We start from the raw sequence: 15,584 nt of genomic DNA on the forward strand, positions 1-15,584 counted from the left end.
AAACTAAACTAAACTAAACTAAACTAAACTAAACTAAACACACAGCCTGATGAGATTTTAAAATGTACAAGTTCTGATGATATCGCCTGAGAAACATTGTTTCACAAGAAATGTCAGAGTAAGATTAGCAGCTGATTAACAGCCAGTTAGGACGAATAAATCACCTCTTGTTGTGTCATTAGTGGGAACAGAACGATAACTCATGAATATTCAGGAAGTAACACCTCAGTCTGTATGGAAAGTGTATGGCTCCTCATTTACATGTGAGAAAGTTTGCTCTACAGCCGGTTTTCCTAAAGCTCCCGTCTGTGTAGGGAAAAGCCTAAAAGTCTGACCAAGACGGGAACTGCATCTTTGGGAATATGTGCGTACTTACGGTCTGCTTATTACAGTAAACGGCCCCGTCTCACTTTAATCCCAAGCTTCATTAAAAAAGAGAGACGCCCACAGTGGGTAGAGTACACAGACAGTAAAACACTGTGGCAACACCGTCGATGTTTCAAAAACTTTACGGCACATGTCATCACGGCAGATGGCGAGAAAGACTGTTCGCACTTGACTGCGGTGTCATTTCGGTCTTACTTTTAGTTTAATTTGTCGAAGACAGGTGGTGGTTACTCTATATAAGTGATACGCGTGTTTATGTTAGACGTGGATTTTCAACTTCTGCTTCTCCGTGTGAGCTCTTCACACAAATCTGGTGTGTTAGTTTGATTTTTCTGCTTAAACAGAAACGACCAGTGAAGACTTCCTGACTGTAAACACAGAACCACCGAGAGAGAAAAGATAGCAGGTGGAAGACTTTTATCTTGCTGTTACAGTCCACACCAGTTACACCAGTTACAGCAAAGCAGCCCCAGACTATCGCGCCACCACCACCATGTTTGACCATTGCTATGATGTTCAGTCAGTTTTCTGCCATACGTAACAGGACTCAAACCTTCCACAAAGTTCAGCCTCTATGTCCTCAGTCTTGGGAATCATCCAGATGTTTTTTGGCAGATGTGGTTCTCAGCAGTGGTTCTCTCCTTGGAATTTCTTATTGTTGAATCATGAACTCCTTAACTGAGCCAAATGAGGCCTGCACTTCTTTAGATGTTGTTGTTGGTGGCATGTGACCTCCTGGATGAGTAGCTGAAGAGCTCTCAGAGTCATTTTGGTGGGCCGGTTGCTGCTGAGAAGGTTCACCGTGGTTCCAGATTTCCTTCACGTGTGGATAACGGCTCTCACCGTGTTTCATTGAAGTCACAAAGCCTTAGAAATGTCTCTGCAACCCTTTCAGACCGACAGAGGTCAGTGACTTTGTGTCACAGCTGTTTCTTTAGATTGCGGCTGCTTTTAGAGATCTTTTAGTCTCCTTCACTGATCGGGGTGTGGGTAGTGAAATTAAACTCAGCTTTCCAAAAAAATTTGGTTAATTTGTTTTTTCATGATCAGTTGTTACAATATTCAGATTTTAGTAGAAGGAAGCAAACGGTACCAGCCGTTATGTTGACTTTACATCCAGCAAACATGTTATTCAGCAAAAACACTCGTAACAATGTACAATCCACACACATTAACATGCACACAGATGTGGAGTGCCGAGTCTTCAGGCGGCTGTTACACACCTGCGCTTCCCGATAAACCCACTGACAACCGAGAAAAATCAGGCCAAACATCTGTGACTCTCACTTCATCTATTCTTTCCTTTCTCTCTCCCTCCCTCCCTCTACCACTCCTAGGACACGCCTTCCTTTCCTATCATTGGAAAATAGATCTATGAGGGAATGGGTGATTGACAAGTGCGATACAATAACAAGCACGCACGCACATACACATACACGCTCTGATGACTGACAGGCATGACATCAGTCAGTGACACCCCAATGACTTTCTGTCAAGACGTTTGATTGGCAGAGTCCTTCCCCTGCTTCAAGCATGTGCTCTCTAATCATGAAACAATGAAATTCAGCGTCTGGTCAGAAGCCTGTTTTTTCCCCTGCTTGGGGAATTTGGAGTCGTCTTCCATGCACAAAATTTCGAGTGCCTTGAAATCTCATTTCTACTGCACGCGTCTATCTTCATGTACAGTTGGAAGCAAATTAAAACCTGCGGCCACTAAGACTGTTGTCAATGCCCCTGTGCAAGCTGCAAGCCAAAATGCAAGAATCTAAGATGCATGCATTCGAGTTTAATGCAAAATAAAAGTTGCAACTGAGTCTAAATGTGGAATTGAATGAATTGAAAAGTCATCTAAAGACAACTGCAGCAACCAAAGCAATCATGAGGTGGTTCAATTTCAACCATCTGTAACCCCCGACAACCAGTCACTAAAAAGATGGGGAATACGCAATTTTCCCTGACAACCACTGGTTACCAGGGGTTACTGACTGGTTTTTAGGTCTGCATGAATTGAACTTGGCATCAGATTTTGCAGAAACTGCCAGCAACCTCTAGGAGCCATTTGCAAACCTTTACCGAACCCTGATCCTGCCCATTCTACTTTACGGTGCGGAGACGTGGACAATGCTCAAACACGACCTGAGCAAGCTCGAAGTTTTCCAAATGCGTTGCCTTAGATGCGTTCTCGCCGTTTCCCTTCGCGACCGTCATTCGAATGACACCATCCTCACCAGCTGCGGCAGCCAACTGACGATCGGCAACCTAATCCAGCGCCGCCGACTCTGTTGGTTTGGCCACATTTGTCGAATGGACCCGAGCCGCTACCCCCATGGCCTACTCTGGTTGACCCGCCCCACCGATTGGAGGGTGCATCGAAATGCACCAAAGAAGACATGGATGAGACAAATCCAGGATGATTTGAAGGCCCTTCGACTTGACCTCGAGCAGGCAAGAACCATCGCCTTAGATCGAAAAGCGTGGAAGATAATCGTTGGTCAAGCAAGAGAACCTGCGGCACCTACAGCAGCGTACTGGTTGCGCGGCAGACCACCGCCGCTGGTCGCCCGCTAAGGACAAGAAGAAGAGAAGAAGAAGATGGCTGAGGGTTAACTGAGAAAGAAGCTGGCCTGACTCAAGCAACCTGAATATACATTTATAAATGACATTTGCTGGACTTGTGCTAAGATCGGGAGTGAAATATGGCCTCCATCAAACTGCCAACATGTCATTTCTTCACAGCCTATTTAAGTGCTGCAACTGTACAGCAGCAACTCTTACAGGCAGCTTAATTCAAACACAGCAGAGCTCCACCAATCAGAAAATCTCCAGCAAATGATGGGGACTGCAGCATCAAAGTAAGTCCATTTTCTGCCATCAACCTTTTCATCTAAGCACCACACACACACATTCAAAAGCACACAGGCATACAGTATGCACAGACTCGGGCTAATAGGCCTAGCATGAAGCTCAACCATTACACAGCCCACAATGGAGCTAGTCAGTCCTAATGGGCCCCACCGTTGAGATGGGCTAATAGTCCCAGCGATGGAGCACTTTAAGTCTAACAGAGATGCAGCATTATGACCAGCTGGAAATAGCGCAGAGAGCGGGAGAGGAGCCACGAGGAAAAAATGGGACAATATGGGGGAAGTCTAATTACTGGTATCAGTGAGAGGTAAAAAAATGGGCTAAAGGCTCAAAGCTCTTTAAGTATACATGTGCCATTCATGTGAAACCTTTTCAATAATTATAAATGATAGTCAGCAAACACACACATGCACACACACACGTGGTGCTTCATATAGGCAGACCCATTATATATCAGATATTCCAATAAACATAGTTTAAATTTGAAAATGAACAGCGTGCACACACACACATCAATAACCACATGAATATGATGCAGTGACAGCAGCAGCGCCCGCTTACATTTTGTTCTGGTGGACCTCGTCCTCTCCCAGTCACACCTGATAGATCGCCATATTTTCATTTGTACAGACTGTCTCTCTCCCTTCCTCTTTCACAGCCGGTCGCACACACGCAGACGACGGACCAGCTCAACAACCGTACTTTCCACTCGTGTAAATTATGTGCAGAGCACAGAGTTATGGCTGCGTGTACACACTATATTTCTGTACACATAAAGCACAATAACACGACGCTAAAAGGTCTGAGCAAGAAAGACAAAAGACGCACAACTTTACAGAAAAACAAATGCATCCACACACACTCTCTGGAAGATTCACAGTAACCATGTGCCAACTATATGACAACCATCTGACTGTGTGACCAATCGTGTTTTATCAGCACATGAATATTCATGACGGTGGGCCGGTTACCACGGTGCACGCACACACACACACACACACACACACACACACACACACACACACACACACACACACACGCAGATGACTGGCATATCTGATTGGCAAGTGGCAACGGTTCAGATGACGGAGCCAGCTGTCCACTTTAAAGGGCATTTGAAGCAAACATTTAGAGTTGGACGTTATCGCCGGGGTTAACGATGAGAATGAGACATACAGTAATTACGTTACTGCAGGTACTTGCAACGCTGAACCCTCCCTTCATCCAACTTAACAATTCAAATCACAAAATCCAGTAAAGTAAGCGTCTTCAGAGGCAGTGCACGATCAGCGAGGTAACGCAGCGGTTGAATTGAAGTTTCAAACGTGCGAACCGTCTATAACATGCATGCACACTTACTACTGTACAACCAGAGAGCTGCAGTAAGGCAGAGTATCCCATACTGCCTCTCCTCCAGACCATTAGGCCAATCAAAGGTGCCCTTAGATGAATATGACAAATCAGCAGCTCGCCCCAGATTGAACTGTACTGAATAGCACCAATTTGCCTTCTCAGTCTACCACCATTACATGCAATCAAATGCAGATAGAGAGCGGGAGCTGGAGAGAGCAGACGGAGAGGGAAAAATTGGAATGATGCAAAGATTAGCGGGGTGGGAATGGAGAGAGGGGGTGGGGGTGGTCGCTGCAAAAGATGGCAAGGAAGAGGAGAAGGAGAGAAAGGTTGAGATTATCACTGGGATCTAATCAAGACCTTTTTACAGTGATGAGCGAGGAGGTGTAGGGGACAGGTCTAAAAATATCCTCGGGTGTATTATATGGTTTTAAAGCACTTGTGGCGAGATGCGATGGGAGAGCCGGGGGTTAGATGAAATGATGGATGGAGAGGAGGCTCGCTTAGATTAGACTGGAGATGTTCTCGGGTGTGCGGCGTAGGCTGTCCAAACCGTAATCAAACAGAGTGGCAGACAAGAGGAAGAGAGGTGGATGAACACAAGCAGAAGGTATCGCTGTAACCGTCGCTGAACTCTGAGGCGCTTAAAACAAAGACAAACGCGATGGAGCGAAAGAGGTGGAAAAACCACATCCTTCAGTCTGTGATGTGTGATGGAGGTGTGCCCACAAAAACCAGCAACAGAAGGAAAGAGAAGAAGGAGGTACATTCTGTCATCGTTTAACTATTTATATAAACATGATTTATGACTGCGTTACTTAGCTCTGTTTGCAGTGTGTATTTTATATGAAGTCATCAAATACTAGTACATGTACCATATTTTTCGGACCATAAGGCGCACTGGATTATGAGGCACATTAAACGCCTTATAATGTTTTATAATTTTTGCTATGTAACTTTGCACTGTCCACTTTCTGCTGTAACAAAACAAATTTCCCACGTGTGGGACAAATAAAGGTTATCTTATCTTATATGAATGAATAACCTCATATTATCTCAGTTGTTCTCCTGACTGAAGTTTGGTCCGTTTACAGCGTCCTGCCATGTGATTGCATTTGTCTCTAACCATCAGGAACCCTCAAGTTAACTTTTATCGAAAAAAGTTAGCGTTCATCCTCCAGCTTCACTGTGTTTATGCTAGGCTAACATAGCTGTGTCGCTAGCGATCACGTAGCACATCATTATATAGCAGCTAGCCCAACTTCAGTAACCCTACAAATGTCACTGCTGTTTAGTTTTCTGTCCTTATTTATGTTGGAAGTGATAGCAGAGCTGTACGTTTGAATTTTCCAGAAATCTCTCAGTCAGAACATGCTATATCATGCTTAGCTAACTAGCGAGCTAACTTCCTGCTAACTTCTAACTCTGTTAAATTTAATAAATTCTGTTTTCATGGATGCCTGGATGTTAAACTTAATTGTTACACCTGGTAAAGCAGCAACGCTGATCATTTTATTACAGATGAAAGAATTTAGACAGTTTTTAACTCTCAGTGATGCTGCAGTGTTCGTTTGACTTTGGGACCTGAAGTAACGGAGTTTAGGACCCAGTCGGTATGTTGTTGTTGTTGGACCTCCACTGCTGATTTCAGACAAAAGTGATGATGATCAAACGTTTTGTCATTAATGACATCAGCAGTTATTTTGATAACATGTTTAAACAACATCCTTCATCTCAAGTCCAAAGCTAAGATTCACCAGGCTTCTAGATACATGCAGTGCTGTGCAAAAGTCTTGATCCTCTCCTCATTTCTTTACGTTTGCTTCAGACGAGGTACACTGTGCTCTAGTTTTCTTTGTTAGGTGGTCTACAGTTTCCAGACTTTCTGAGGGTCTTTCAGAGTTTACTTTGCTTTCATCGGTTTCAGTCGTTGTACCTGAACATTTTCGGAGGAATGTTGTTTTTGGGTGTTTCTTTGTTAAGCCACTTAACACTGATCTGTGAATCATTCAAGCATGAAAAGGCACCTGAGGGAGAAACCTGTGTTGTTTCTGCATGAAACAGAGAACCAGTCTTAAACTGGATCGTTGGCCACTTTGTGACTAGCAGCCTGTTGCAAAAACAGATTGTTTGTTCCCATTAAGAGTGGGCAAGATAGCATCAAAACTAATATTTCGATCAAATATTTCAAAGACATTTGCAGCAATTATATTTGTGACAATATAATAAAATGCTGCAGCTTACAGGGAGCAGCATTGATTTATTTCTGCAAACAAATGCTGTTTAGATTTTTTTTTAAGTACCATCAGATTTAGATTCTTGCATCTGGAAAGGATGTGATTGGAAACAGCTTCATTTTTCAGCATGACAGTGATTCCAAACACGCTGCCAGTGCAGTAAACAACACACAAACAACAAAAACCGTCACGGATTGGCCTTCCCACAGCCCGGACCTCTACGCTATTAATCTACCGTGGGATCATCTCGACAGGAAACTGAACAAGCGGCAGAAACGCTGAAAGAAAAGCTCTGAACGTCCTTCAGGAAGCCTGGAGAACTATTCCTGAAGACGAGCTCAGGCTATGATGAAGATCAGTTCACACACACAAAGAAAAGGACCCTTTTTCTCACTTTCTGCGCACACACACTTCCTGTTATCTGATCTTGGACTGCAGCTTTATTCACAATCCTCAAATATCGGAATATTTAATTTGTCTGAAAACTCAACAACAAAGTCCCTCCAGAGAACAGAGAAATACCAGAGTGAATCACAGACCTTCAGTTTTACTACTGACAAACACAGCTGACAATAAAACGCACGCAAAGCTGATTAAGGTCAACTTTTCATCAAACTCAGAGCTGCTCATCTCTGCTCAGTTATCAGGAACTTAGTTCTGTGTTACAAGGTCTCTTTGTGTTTTGAGGGCTGGAGGATGGCAGCATTAACGTACGCACAGCTCAGCTCAACTAAGGATAAACGGAGGAGGCAGACAGGTAGCTCCTGTAAAGGTAAACCACACAGGACACAGCGCTCCGTTGGTCATCCTCACACTCGGTCACACTTAGCGAAGAATAAAAAACATCTGACATAATTATTAACAGGCTTAGATTAGCCGTTTACACAGTCCACTGAATAACAAAGATAGAATTTTAACACAATAAAACGGGCTCTATCTCCACATCATAAAGGCTTATTTCCTAATGATTAAATGGTGCAAGAATGGGAGAAACAAAGCCGGCTGAAGGGAGATCGGGGGAAAGGTGAAAGAACTTTCAAAGAAAAAGAATTAAACCTATTCGATTACACAAAATTAGTGCATATTAGTCCAACTGCCTAATATTACACTTTAAATAACATGCAATTTGGAGATACAATCATTGTGATAAAATGGGACTTTGAAATCTGGAATTGCTTTTCTGTGTCCCAGTTCACACAGACTGCTTTTGTGAGTGTATTTTGAAAGGCTGCGGCTCTATTTTGCAGATCAAATTGCACGTTGCTGTTTATCTGAAGATCTGTATCTGTGTAATAGTCATGTGAAATCCCACTTCAGAACCACAGTGGGGAAAAACACTGATAGTAGGCAGCAGTGAAGGTGGAAAGTATAGTAAATTGTTCATTGAAACACTTTGCCTCATTCATGCTACGTATGTTATAGTCACGCTGAGAGGTGCAGTCTCAATCATACAAAATAGTTCTGAGTGAAAATTTCAGGCCTCTTAAGGAAAATGTGGGCACCGGTCTCAGAGCGGTCTTTGTGTCCTGCAGCACGTGACAGCGATTCACGAAGGCACAAAAAAAGAGCTCAGTGTTCATGTTTTGTCCGACACGGTACGAACGCAGGTGGGATGTAAACATATTTGATGATGCACGTCGGGTTTTCTGACAAGAAACAAAGAAAAGGTGACGGCCTAGTGAACTCTGCTCCTTGCAATGATACAAAAGCTGACCTGATCCTGTGCAGCTGGTGGTTCGTGGGCTCTGAGAGGACAGAGAACATCCAGCAGCAGCAGAAAAGTTCAGGACTGCTTATCGGTGACGAAAAAGTGATCAGCAAACAGTAAAAAACGCTGATATCTAAAAGTGCAAATGAGAAAGACACAAATTCCACTCTCGTCTCAGCAAACACACTAAACTTCACTGAGTGAGGCTCAGCAAAGCGGAGCAGACTGCCAGACCAGCACCACCATGTTTCCACTGAAGTCTGGATGGTGTGAATAATGTGAAACTGAAGCTGGTGACACGTTAAAACAAATACGTTGGTCTAATAAACGCTTTGATGTTGGTTTTGGAAATCACCGCTCTGTGAGAAATGATTTCAAAGCTTTGATATGTGCCGTGTGGTCGGCCGTGTGGTCGGCCGTGTGGTCGGCCGTGTGGTCGGCCGTGTGGTCGGCCGTGGGGACAGCAGGGTTTCTGGCTTTTATAACGTCTGTTTAAACTGAATCTTTAGTCTGCTGTGGTGCATCTCTGCTCAAAGTTTGTATTTTATTACAAAGACACAATAAAGTGAAGCTAATGCTAGCACTCGTTTTAAAATCCCTCACCTCAGCAGACCGAAGCCGATTTTCTTGCTCTTCTTTTCCGTCTCCTCGGGCTCCTCGGTCTTCTTCTTCTCCTTCTCTTTCCCCTTCACCTTGCTCTTTTCTTTCTTCTTTGTTTTTGCCTTCTTTTTCTTCTCTTTTTTGCCTTTTTCTTCAGCCTGGTCACCAACTCCCTGCCGAGAGGAACTACTCGCAGGCGTGTCCCGACCTGAACTGGGCTCGGTACCATCATCTGGAGGGGAAAAAGAGAAGAACGATATAAGGAGGATGAAACAAAGTAGCAAAAACAACTACTTTGGATTTAATTCAATAAAACATAAACATCTGAATCATCAACCTGACCTGAAGGATTGCTGTGCAGGAGAGACCACCAAAGGCAGCTTTAAGTACGATGACTGCAGGTGATGTCTGTGAAATGTTGTTTATTGATAATAAACTACACAAAAAAACAACGCACTGTTCTGGGGGTGTGACCCGACCAGTCAGTCAGTGATGCTGGTGACTTTTCCACGTTTAGCCGATGCCGCTGTGTGAGTACAAACTGTTTGCACGGTCGTTTTCTTGCACGTTCACCTACAAGTTTGAGCCTGGTGCTCACACAGCACGTCACAAAGAGGGTCAAGGCCAAAAAAAACAAACGCATTAAGCAACAATGTGCACAAATAAAAACGACTCGTGCAAAGTGTCAGACAGAGTTTACATTTTTCTCCACAGTGCACTTATCAGCTTTACAGAGAGTTGATTTGCTCTTCACAGAGTAAACCGTGACGCCTCATTGGTTCTTTGACAGACTGGAGGTCTGAGACGCAACACAAACACACAAACACACAAACATGCAGAAATTATAGACTCCTTGTCAGATTTCATAAGCTAACCAAACTAAATTTATGACTTCAAATGGGGCTTAATTTTATTTGGGTATTCACTTCAGCATTAATTACAAAGACCGTCTTCCGGGAGGATGGAAATGTGTGTGTGTGTGTGTGTGTGTGTTTGTGTTGCTGCAGACCCACAGCATCATGCTCCACAATGGCAGCAGACGTGATCTCACTAGAGTTTTTGTTGCTGTGATAATTGTGCACATATGTGGGTTTTTATTTTTCCTGTGAGGCTTGTTCACAGAATTTTAGTGTTTCAGAAAATGTGCAAATATCACAACAACAGGTTGAAGCAATAATCAGAATATTTGCTTCAAAGCAGGTCGATGCCAGAGACTCGTCACATGTCAGCATAAAGTCGGGATTTTTTCATCTTTTCTGCGCCAAAGAAATAAAGAAATGATCCAAATTAAACAGAAATAAGAAAAAGTATTGAGAGTAATCCATCCCAGCTGAAGAACGGCCTCAAAGGCACTGACTCATCACAAGTGAATAGATTCGAAACTGTGACACGCTGTTCTCCTGTGGTATTAGCTGGACTCAGCTCAGGACCCCACACAATGCATCTGCTGCACATTAACTGCTTCGTTTGGACTGTCAAAATATTACCAGTGTTTGCCTTTCTAACAAACGCAGGTCCAGGCTAAAGAGTGCAAACTCACCTCTCACAGGCAGCGCTCGATAAGCATTTACATGATTTAAACCCAAGCAAAAAGTGACGACAACAGACAAAGAGAAGCACACAGCAGAGAAACGAAAGACAGATTCAGTGCTCTCTGTCGATTAACTGCAGCTCTGAAAGTGTTGAATATTTAGAAGGATAGTGACAGATGTGGCCGCGGCGTGTGTGTGTGTGTTGAAATGCCCTATTAGTCCTATCCTGTGTGAGTGTAGTGATCTGAAACAAGCCGACTCATTACTCTGGTGGTGACTGATAAGACTTGGCTGCTAATAACACAGCTGGGAGTTGAATATGTGCTGATATTTGGAGGCATAAGGTGCTTGTTGCAAAGCCCCTGTCACACTTTACTTGAGAAAGTGTAATTGGGGAACACCTAACGCACGGCGGTAAGTTGAGCGGGCATCAATCACTGCGTTAGAAAACTCCCCGTGAACGTGGTGAAGATAAATGTCACCAATCGGACCGAGCTGCAGATACAAATCTGACATTCTAACGCAGCAACATGTGATGTGTAGACAAATGAATGACAATGCATCGTCAGCCTATCGCAGACACGCGTCTCTCTCTCCCGCTTACCGTCATCATCTTCAGCCGGCCCGTCGTAGGATTTATCGATAGCTGCTCTGAAGCTCTCGTTGCAGCCTCTTCCCCTCACCATATTTGGGCGAGGGCGGTGGAACGGGAGGAGTTCGTTCTTTCTGTTGACCTCCAACATGGCCGTCTGGAGGCTCTCCAGGGAACTGGACTTCTTCAGGCCCAGGGTGGGGCCGAGCTCCACGGGGCTTGATGATGCTGTGGGGGGAAAAGGAACTAATATTAGCATGTTGCAGGTGTCTCCTCCTGACAGTCAGTCAGGTTGCATTTGATCATTGAAGGTGAGACTGACAGCACAGAAAGCTCCAGGCTTGGCAGCACACAGTGGTTTTGAATATGAAACCGCAGTAGACAGCTTAGATTCGTTTGAAGTATCACATCTCCCTTTGCTTTACTGCATTAAGTTCAAAGGGTCAGAAAGCATCTCTGAAGAATTTCTGACCAAAAACATGTTCAATTTTGATCGGCAAATTCTGATTAGATCATCTTTAAACTTTGGTGCCAAATCTGAAGAATTTCACTGCACGTCCGCGATGTAGATACTGTCGCTCTGCTCCTGGTTTCAGTGCCACAGAAGACCTGCACATATACGGTAGGAAAGAGACACCTTTGCCCAGGTGTGGCGATCGAAAAAAGCTTTATCGCTGCTGCACCTTTCCGTGATCAGATTAAAACCCTGAAGGAGACACGAGGACCAAAGCCAGACCCGCCAGGCTACGGCTGAACTCCAGAGAGAAGTGCCAATAAAAAAGCGATGCAGTTAACTATCCTGTTGTTGAGTCTGTGATGGATGGGAAGTCTGCTTCACCGTCCCGAGATCTCCATCCATCATCACGAGTATGCTGTGAGAGATATTACTGAGGGAGGGATCTAGCAGGAAGCATGATGAAGAGGAGAACGATGGATGAGAAGACAAGTATTCATAGGAGGGAGAGAGACATCAGATGTGTGTTAGAGCCTCACGTTTCAAGCACACAAAGTCTACATTTGGAGAAACAGCAAAGCTTGCACTCTTGGCGTTTTGCAGGCAACCTAGCAACTGCTGCTATGTGCTGCACAAACCCAAGTTAAAAGCATCCGGACCGGGTTCAGCCTCGGGCCCCGCTGTGATGTCTCCACCACTTCAGAGGATTGCTGTTTATTAAACAAAAGAGGGAGAAGAGGTAATGCAAGTGTCACTCTGTGCCACCTAAAACAGAGAAGACACAAGATGGGGAGGAGGAAAGATGACTGGGAGGGAGCAAATTAAGTTTCCTCCAGAGGATATCATCATGGGAAACCCCGGTGGCAGAGAGGAGGACAGAGAAAAATGAGGAAGAAGGGAGGAAGGCTGGGCTAGCTGCCAGCTCAAAATACTGGTAATCCTTACATGCGCACACACACACACACACACACACACTCCGGATTCCTTGCTGGCCGTGGCCTGTCGATATGATGCCACTGTGATTCATGATAGCTAAACTTGCATCACTTTAGCTAATGATTCCCTATACACGCTGCTGCTGTTTGTGCGTGCGTGCACACGCGCGTGCTCACTGCACAGGAGATGACCGAGGACTGAGGAGGCGACTTCCACATCTATTTAAACAACCATTAACCAAACGCACACAAACACACAACGAGTAATAACTCACAATGAACGTGTGCACATGCATAATGTAAGTGGTCCGCTCAGAGAGGAGACGGGCAAAGGCCACAACATGTCAGACTCACATCCATAAACACTGCCCACATGACATTCAGAGGCACACTGAATCACCACAGCGCCAGGTGATTACTCCAGACTGGATCAACCCAGGAGCGACAGCCGAACAGCTGAACCGATGAAAGAATTAAACAATAATGTTCCAACAAAAGTCATAAAACTGAGACTGAAACTCAAATTAAATTCTTTCAGGTTTACTTTTTTAATGAGAAACACTAGATTTACGTGAGCCATCAGCAAAACATCCTTTTCCTTGCGAACATCAAAGCCAAACCTACAAAAAACCACTAGAACCAGTTTAAGAAAAGCAAATATAACCCAGTCAGTGTCTACTCTGCAGACAGACCAGTTCCCTTCCAGCTGTGGTCCAACAACCTTTTGTTACGACACCGAAACTATGAAAAGTTTTATGTGCTGTTAGCATTTAGCACATGATTTACCGTCTCAGCTCATTAGTCCCTGCTGAACTCCCAAATCTTATTTACATCGGGTGACTCATTTTTCTTGATTTGCATTTTCATATATGCCGTGGAGTATGACAGGGTGTTAGCTGTGTAACTGTAACGCTGCGACAGAAGCATCTGTATTTGTTTTGACAGTATGATTACATAGTTTATGACTTCCAGAAGCTCAACAGGACCGTGTGCTGCGGCTAACGGGCTGAAGCTACGTGTACTCTGCCTTTAAACAAAGAAAAACAAACAAACAAAATCATTTTAAATACAAGTTTTCAGTTGTTGAGCTGCTGCGTGACAGAAGAAACCCCCCATGCACCACTTTCACCTGATAACTTTAAGTAGATGCAGTAAAAGAACTAGATGTTATAGTCATCTCTAAAGTTAGAAATATCCTGTCTCAGAGTGACGCTGAAAAACTAGTTCATGCTTTTATTACTTCCAGGCTGGACGACTGTAATTCATTATTATCAGGAAGTCCTAAAAACTCCCTGAAAAGCCTTCAGTTCATCCAAAATGCTGCAGCAAGAGTCCTGACAGGGACTAGAAAGAGAGCAGATTTCTCCTGTTTTGGCTTCCTGTTAAATCCAGAATCCAAAATCCTGCTCCTCACATACAAGGTCTTAAATAATCAGGCCCCATCTCATCTTAATGACCTTGTAGTACCATATCACCCTATTAGAGCACTTCGCTCTCGTTCTGCAGGCCTACTTGTTGTTCCTAGAGTATTTAAAAGTAGAATGGGAGGCAGAGCCTTCAGTTTTCAGGCCCCTCTTCTGTGGAAGCAGCTTCCAGTTTGGATTCAGGAGACAGACACTATCTCTACTTTTAAGATTAGGCTTCCTTCCCACTGTCGCCAAAGTGCTTGCTCGTAGGGGGTCGTATGATTGTTGGGTTTTTCTCTGTATGTATAATTGTAGGGTCTACCTTCCAATATAAAGCACCTTGAGGCGACTGTTGTTGTGATTTGGCGCCGTGTAAATAAAACTGAATTAAATTTAGATCAATTAAACTTGATGGTGATGTTTAAGAATGTAGCAGATTGTTGACTTTTCCACTTTTTTATTGTGTTTTTTCAGGTTGATGGTGGCCTCGTTCATTTGCATCAACACCTCTTTGGACCTCATCCTGAAAGTTCCAGCAACCAGATCAGCTCCAGATCACGTCTGTGTTTAAACAATGAAACAACGAGAAAACATCCTGAAATGACTGGACAGAGACAAGACTACAAAAATGCTGCTGCTGTCCTAATACGTATGGACTTAACTGCATATATATGATAAAGCATGTGTTATTTGCTAGAATTCAAAAAGCAAAACAGGAACAAGGAAGCTAATAAAACACAGGCTGACCTCCGAGTCCAAAAACTGTTTGCAAAACACTCGGTAGTTGGATGAGCTGAAGTTTTATAAATAGCTTTGTGGTGTTTGGCTGGGTAATCAGGGAACACACACACACACACACACACACAATCACTTATAAGGATATATAGCTAACACACACACAAGCTCTCACAAACATTTTTTGCTTTGAGTAGCAGGATTTGTGTCATAAATGTAATTACTGCTGTCCAACTGTAAGATGATAGAATTAAGCTGCTTTTAGAGAGTGAGAGAGAGCGAGGGGGGTGTGTGGGGGGGGATCACAAGTAAGACAAGAATATCAAAATGGTTGGAGGCAGAGGAGGAGGAGGAAGGTGGGGGTTGGCAGAGAAAAACAGAGGAGAAAAGAAGAAAGAAACAAAGACAGCAGGCCTGGGAATGAAAAAGGAAGGATGGAAGTGACAACGGGAGAGAGAGAGGAAAAACAAAAAATATATAAATTAAAAATTAAAAACAGAGCACAAAGACAGAGAATGCCAAGCTATCCCAAGGCTATTTTGTTGGCAGGAAGGCAGTGGGCTACTTTCAAAGTCAAAATTACACTAAGGAGCAGCTTAGCAGCAGGCAGCGGCAACAAAGCCAGCAGACCCAACAACAGCCCCAACTTCTGATGAACCCAAGCACTCTTTGGACGCTCCAATAAGGAAATGCAGCTCCATTTCCGTGCTCCACTTTTCCATGGAAAAAGACAATATCCAGCTTCTCCCACTGTCCCATCGGGGGGAGAAAAGCATTACA

General features: G+C 43.9%; 1 protein-coding gene across 5 annotated transcripts in view; it reads right to left on the reverse strand.

The window, feature by feature from the left end:
* LOC146557277 (partitioning defective 3 homolog B-like) overlaps positions 1–15,584 on the reverse strand; it is a 224,139-nt gene that overhangs the window by 81,111 nt on the left and 127,444 nt on the right. For all 5 annotated transcript variants that reach the window (XM_085250599.1, XM_085250598.1, XM_085250597.1 and 2 more), the window contains 2 exons: positions 11,287–11,502; positions 9,154–9,382 (listed from right to left, as the gene is read on the reverse strand). In XM_085250599.1, coding sequence (XP_085106725.1) covers positions 9,154–9,382; positions 11,287–11,502 — 445 coding nt within the window. The remainder of the gene's footprint in view (positions 1–9,153; positions 9,383–11,286; positions 11,503–15,584) is intronic.

The sequence above is a fragment of the Mchenga conophoros genome, linkage group LG16 (assembly GCF_057382185.1).
Source record: "Mchenga conophoros isolate Kocher_MC1m ecotype Shallow Benthic linkage group LG16, M_conophoros_male_GT1.1, whole genome shotgun sequence".
NCBI lineage: Eukaryota > Metazoa > Chordata > Actinopteri > Cichliformes > Cichlidae > Mchenga > Mchenga conophoros.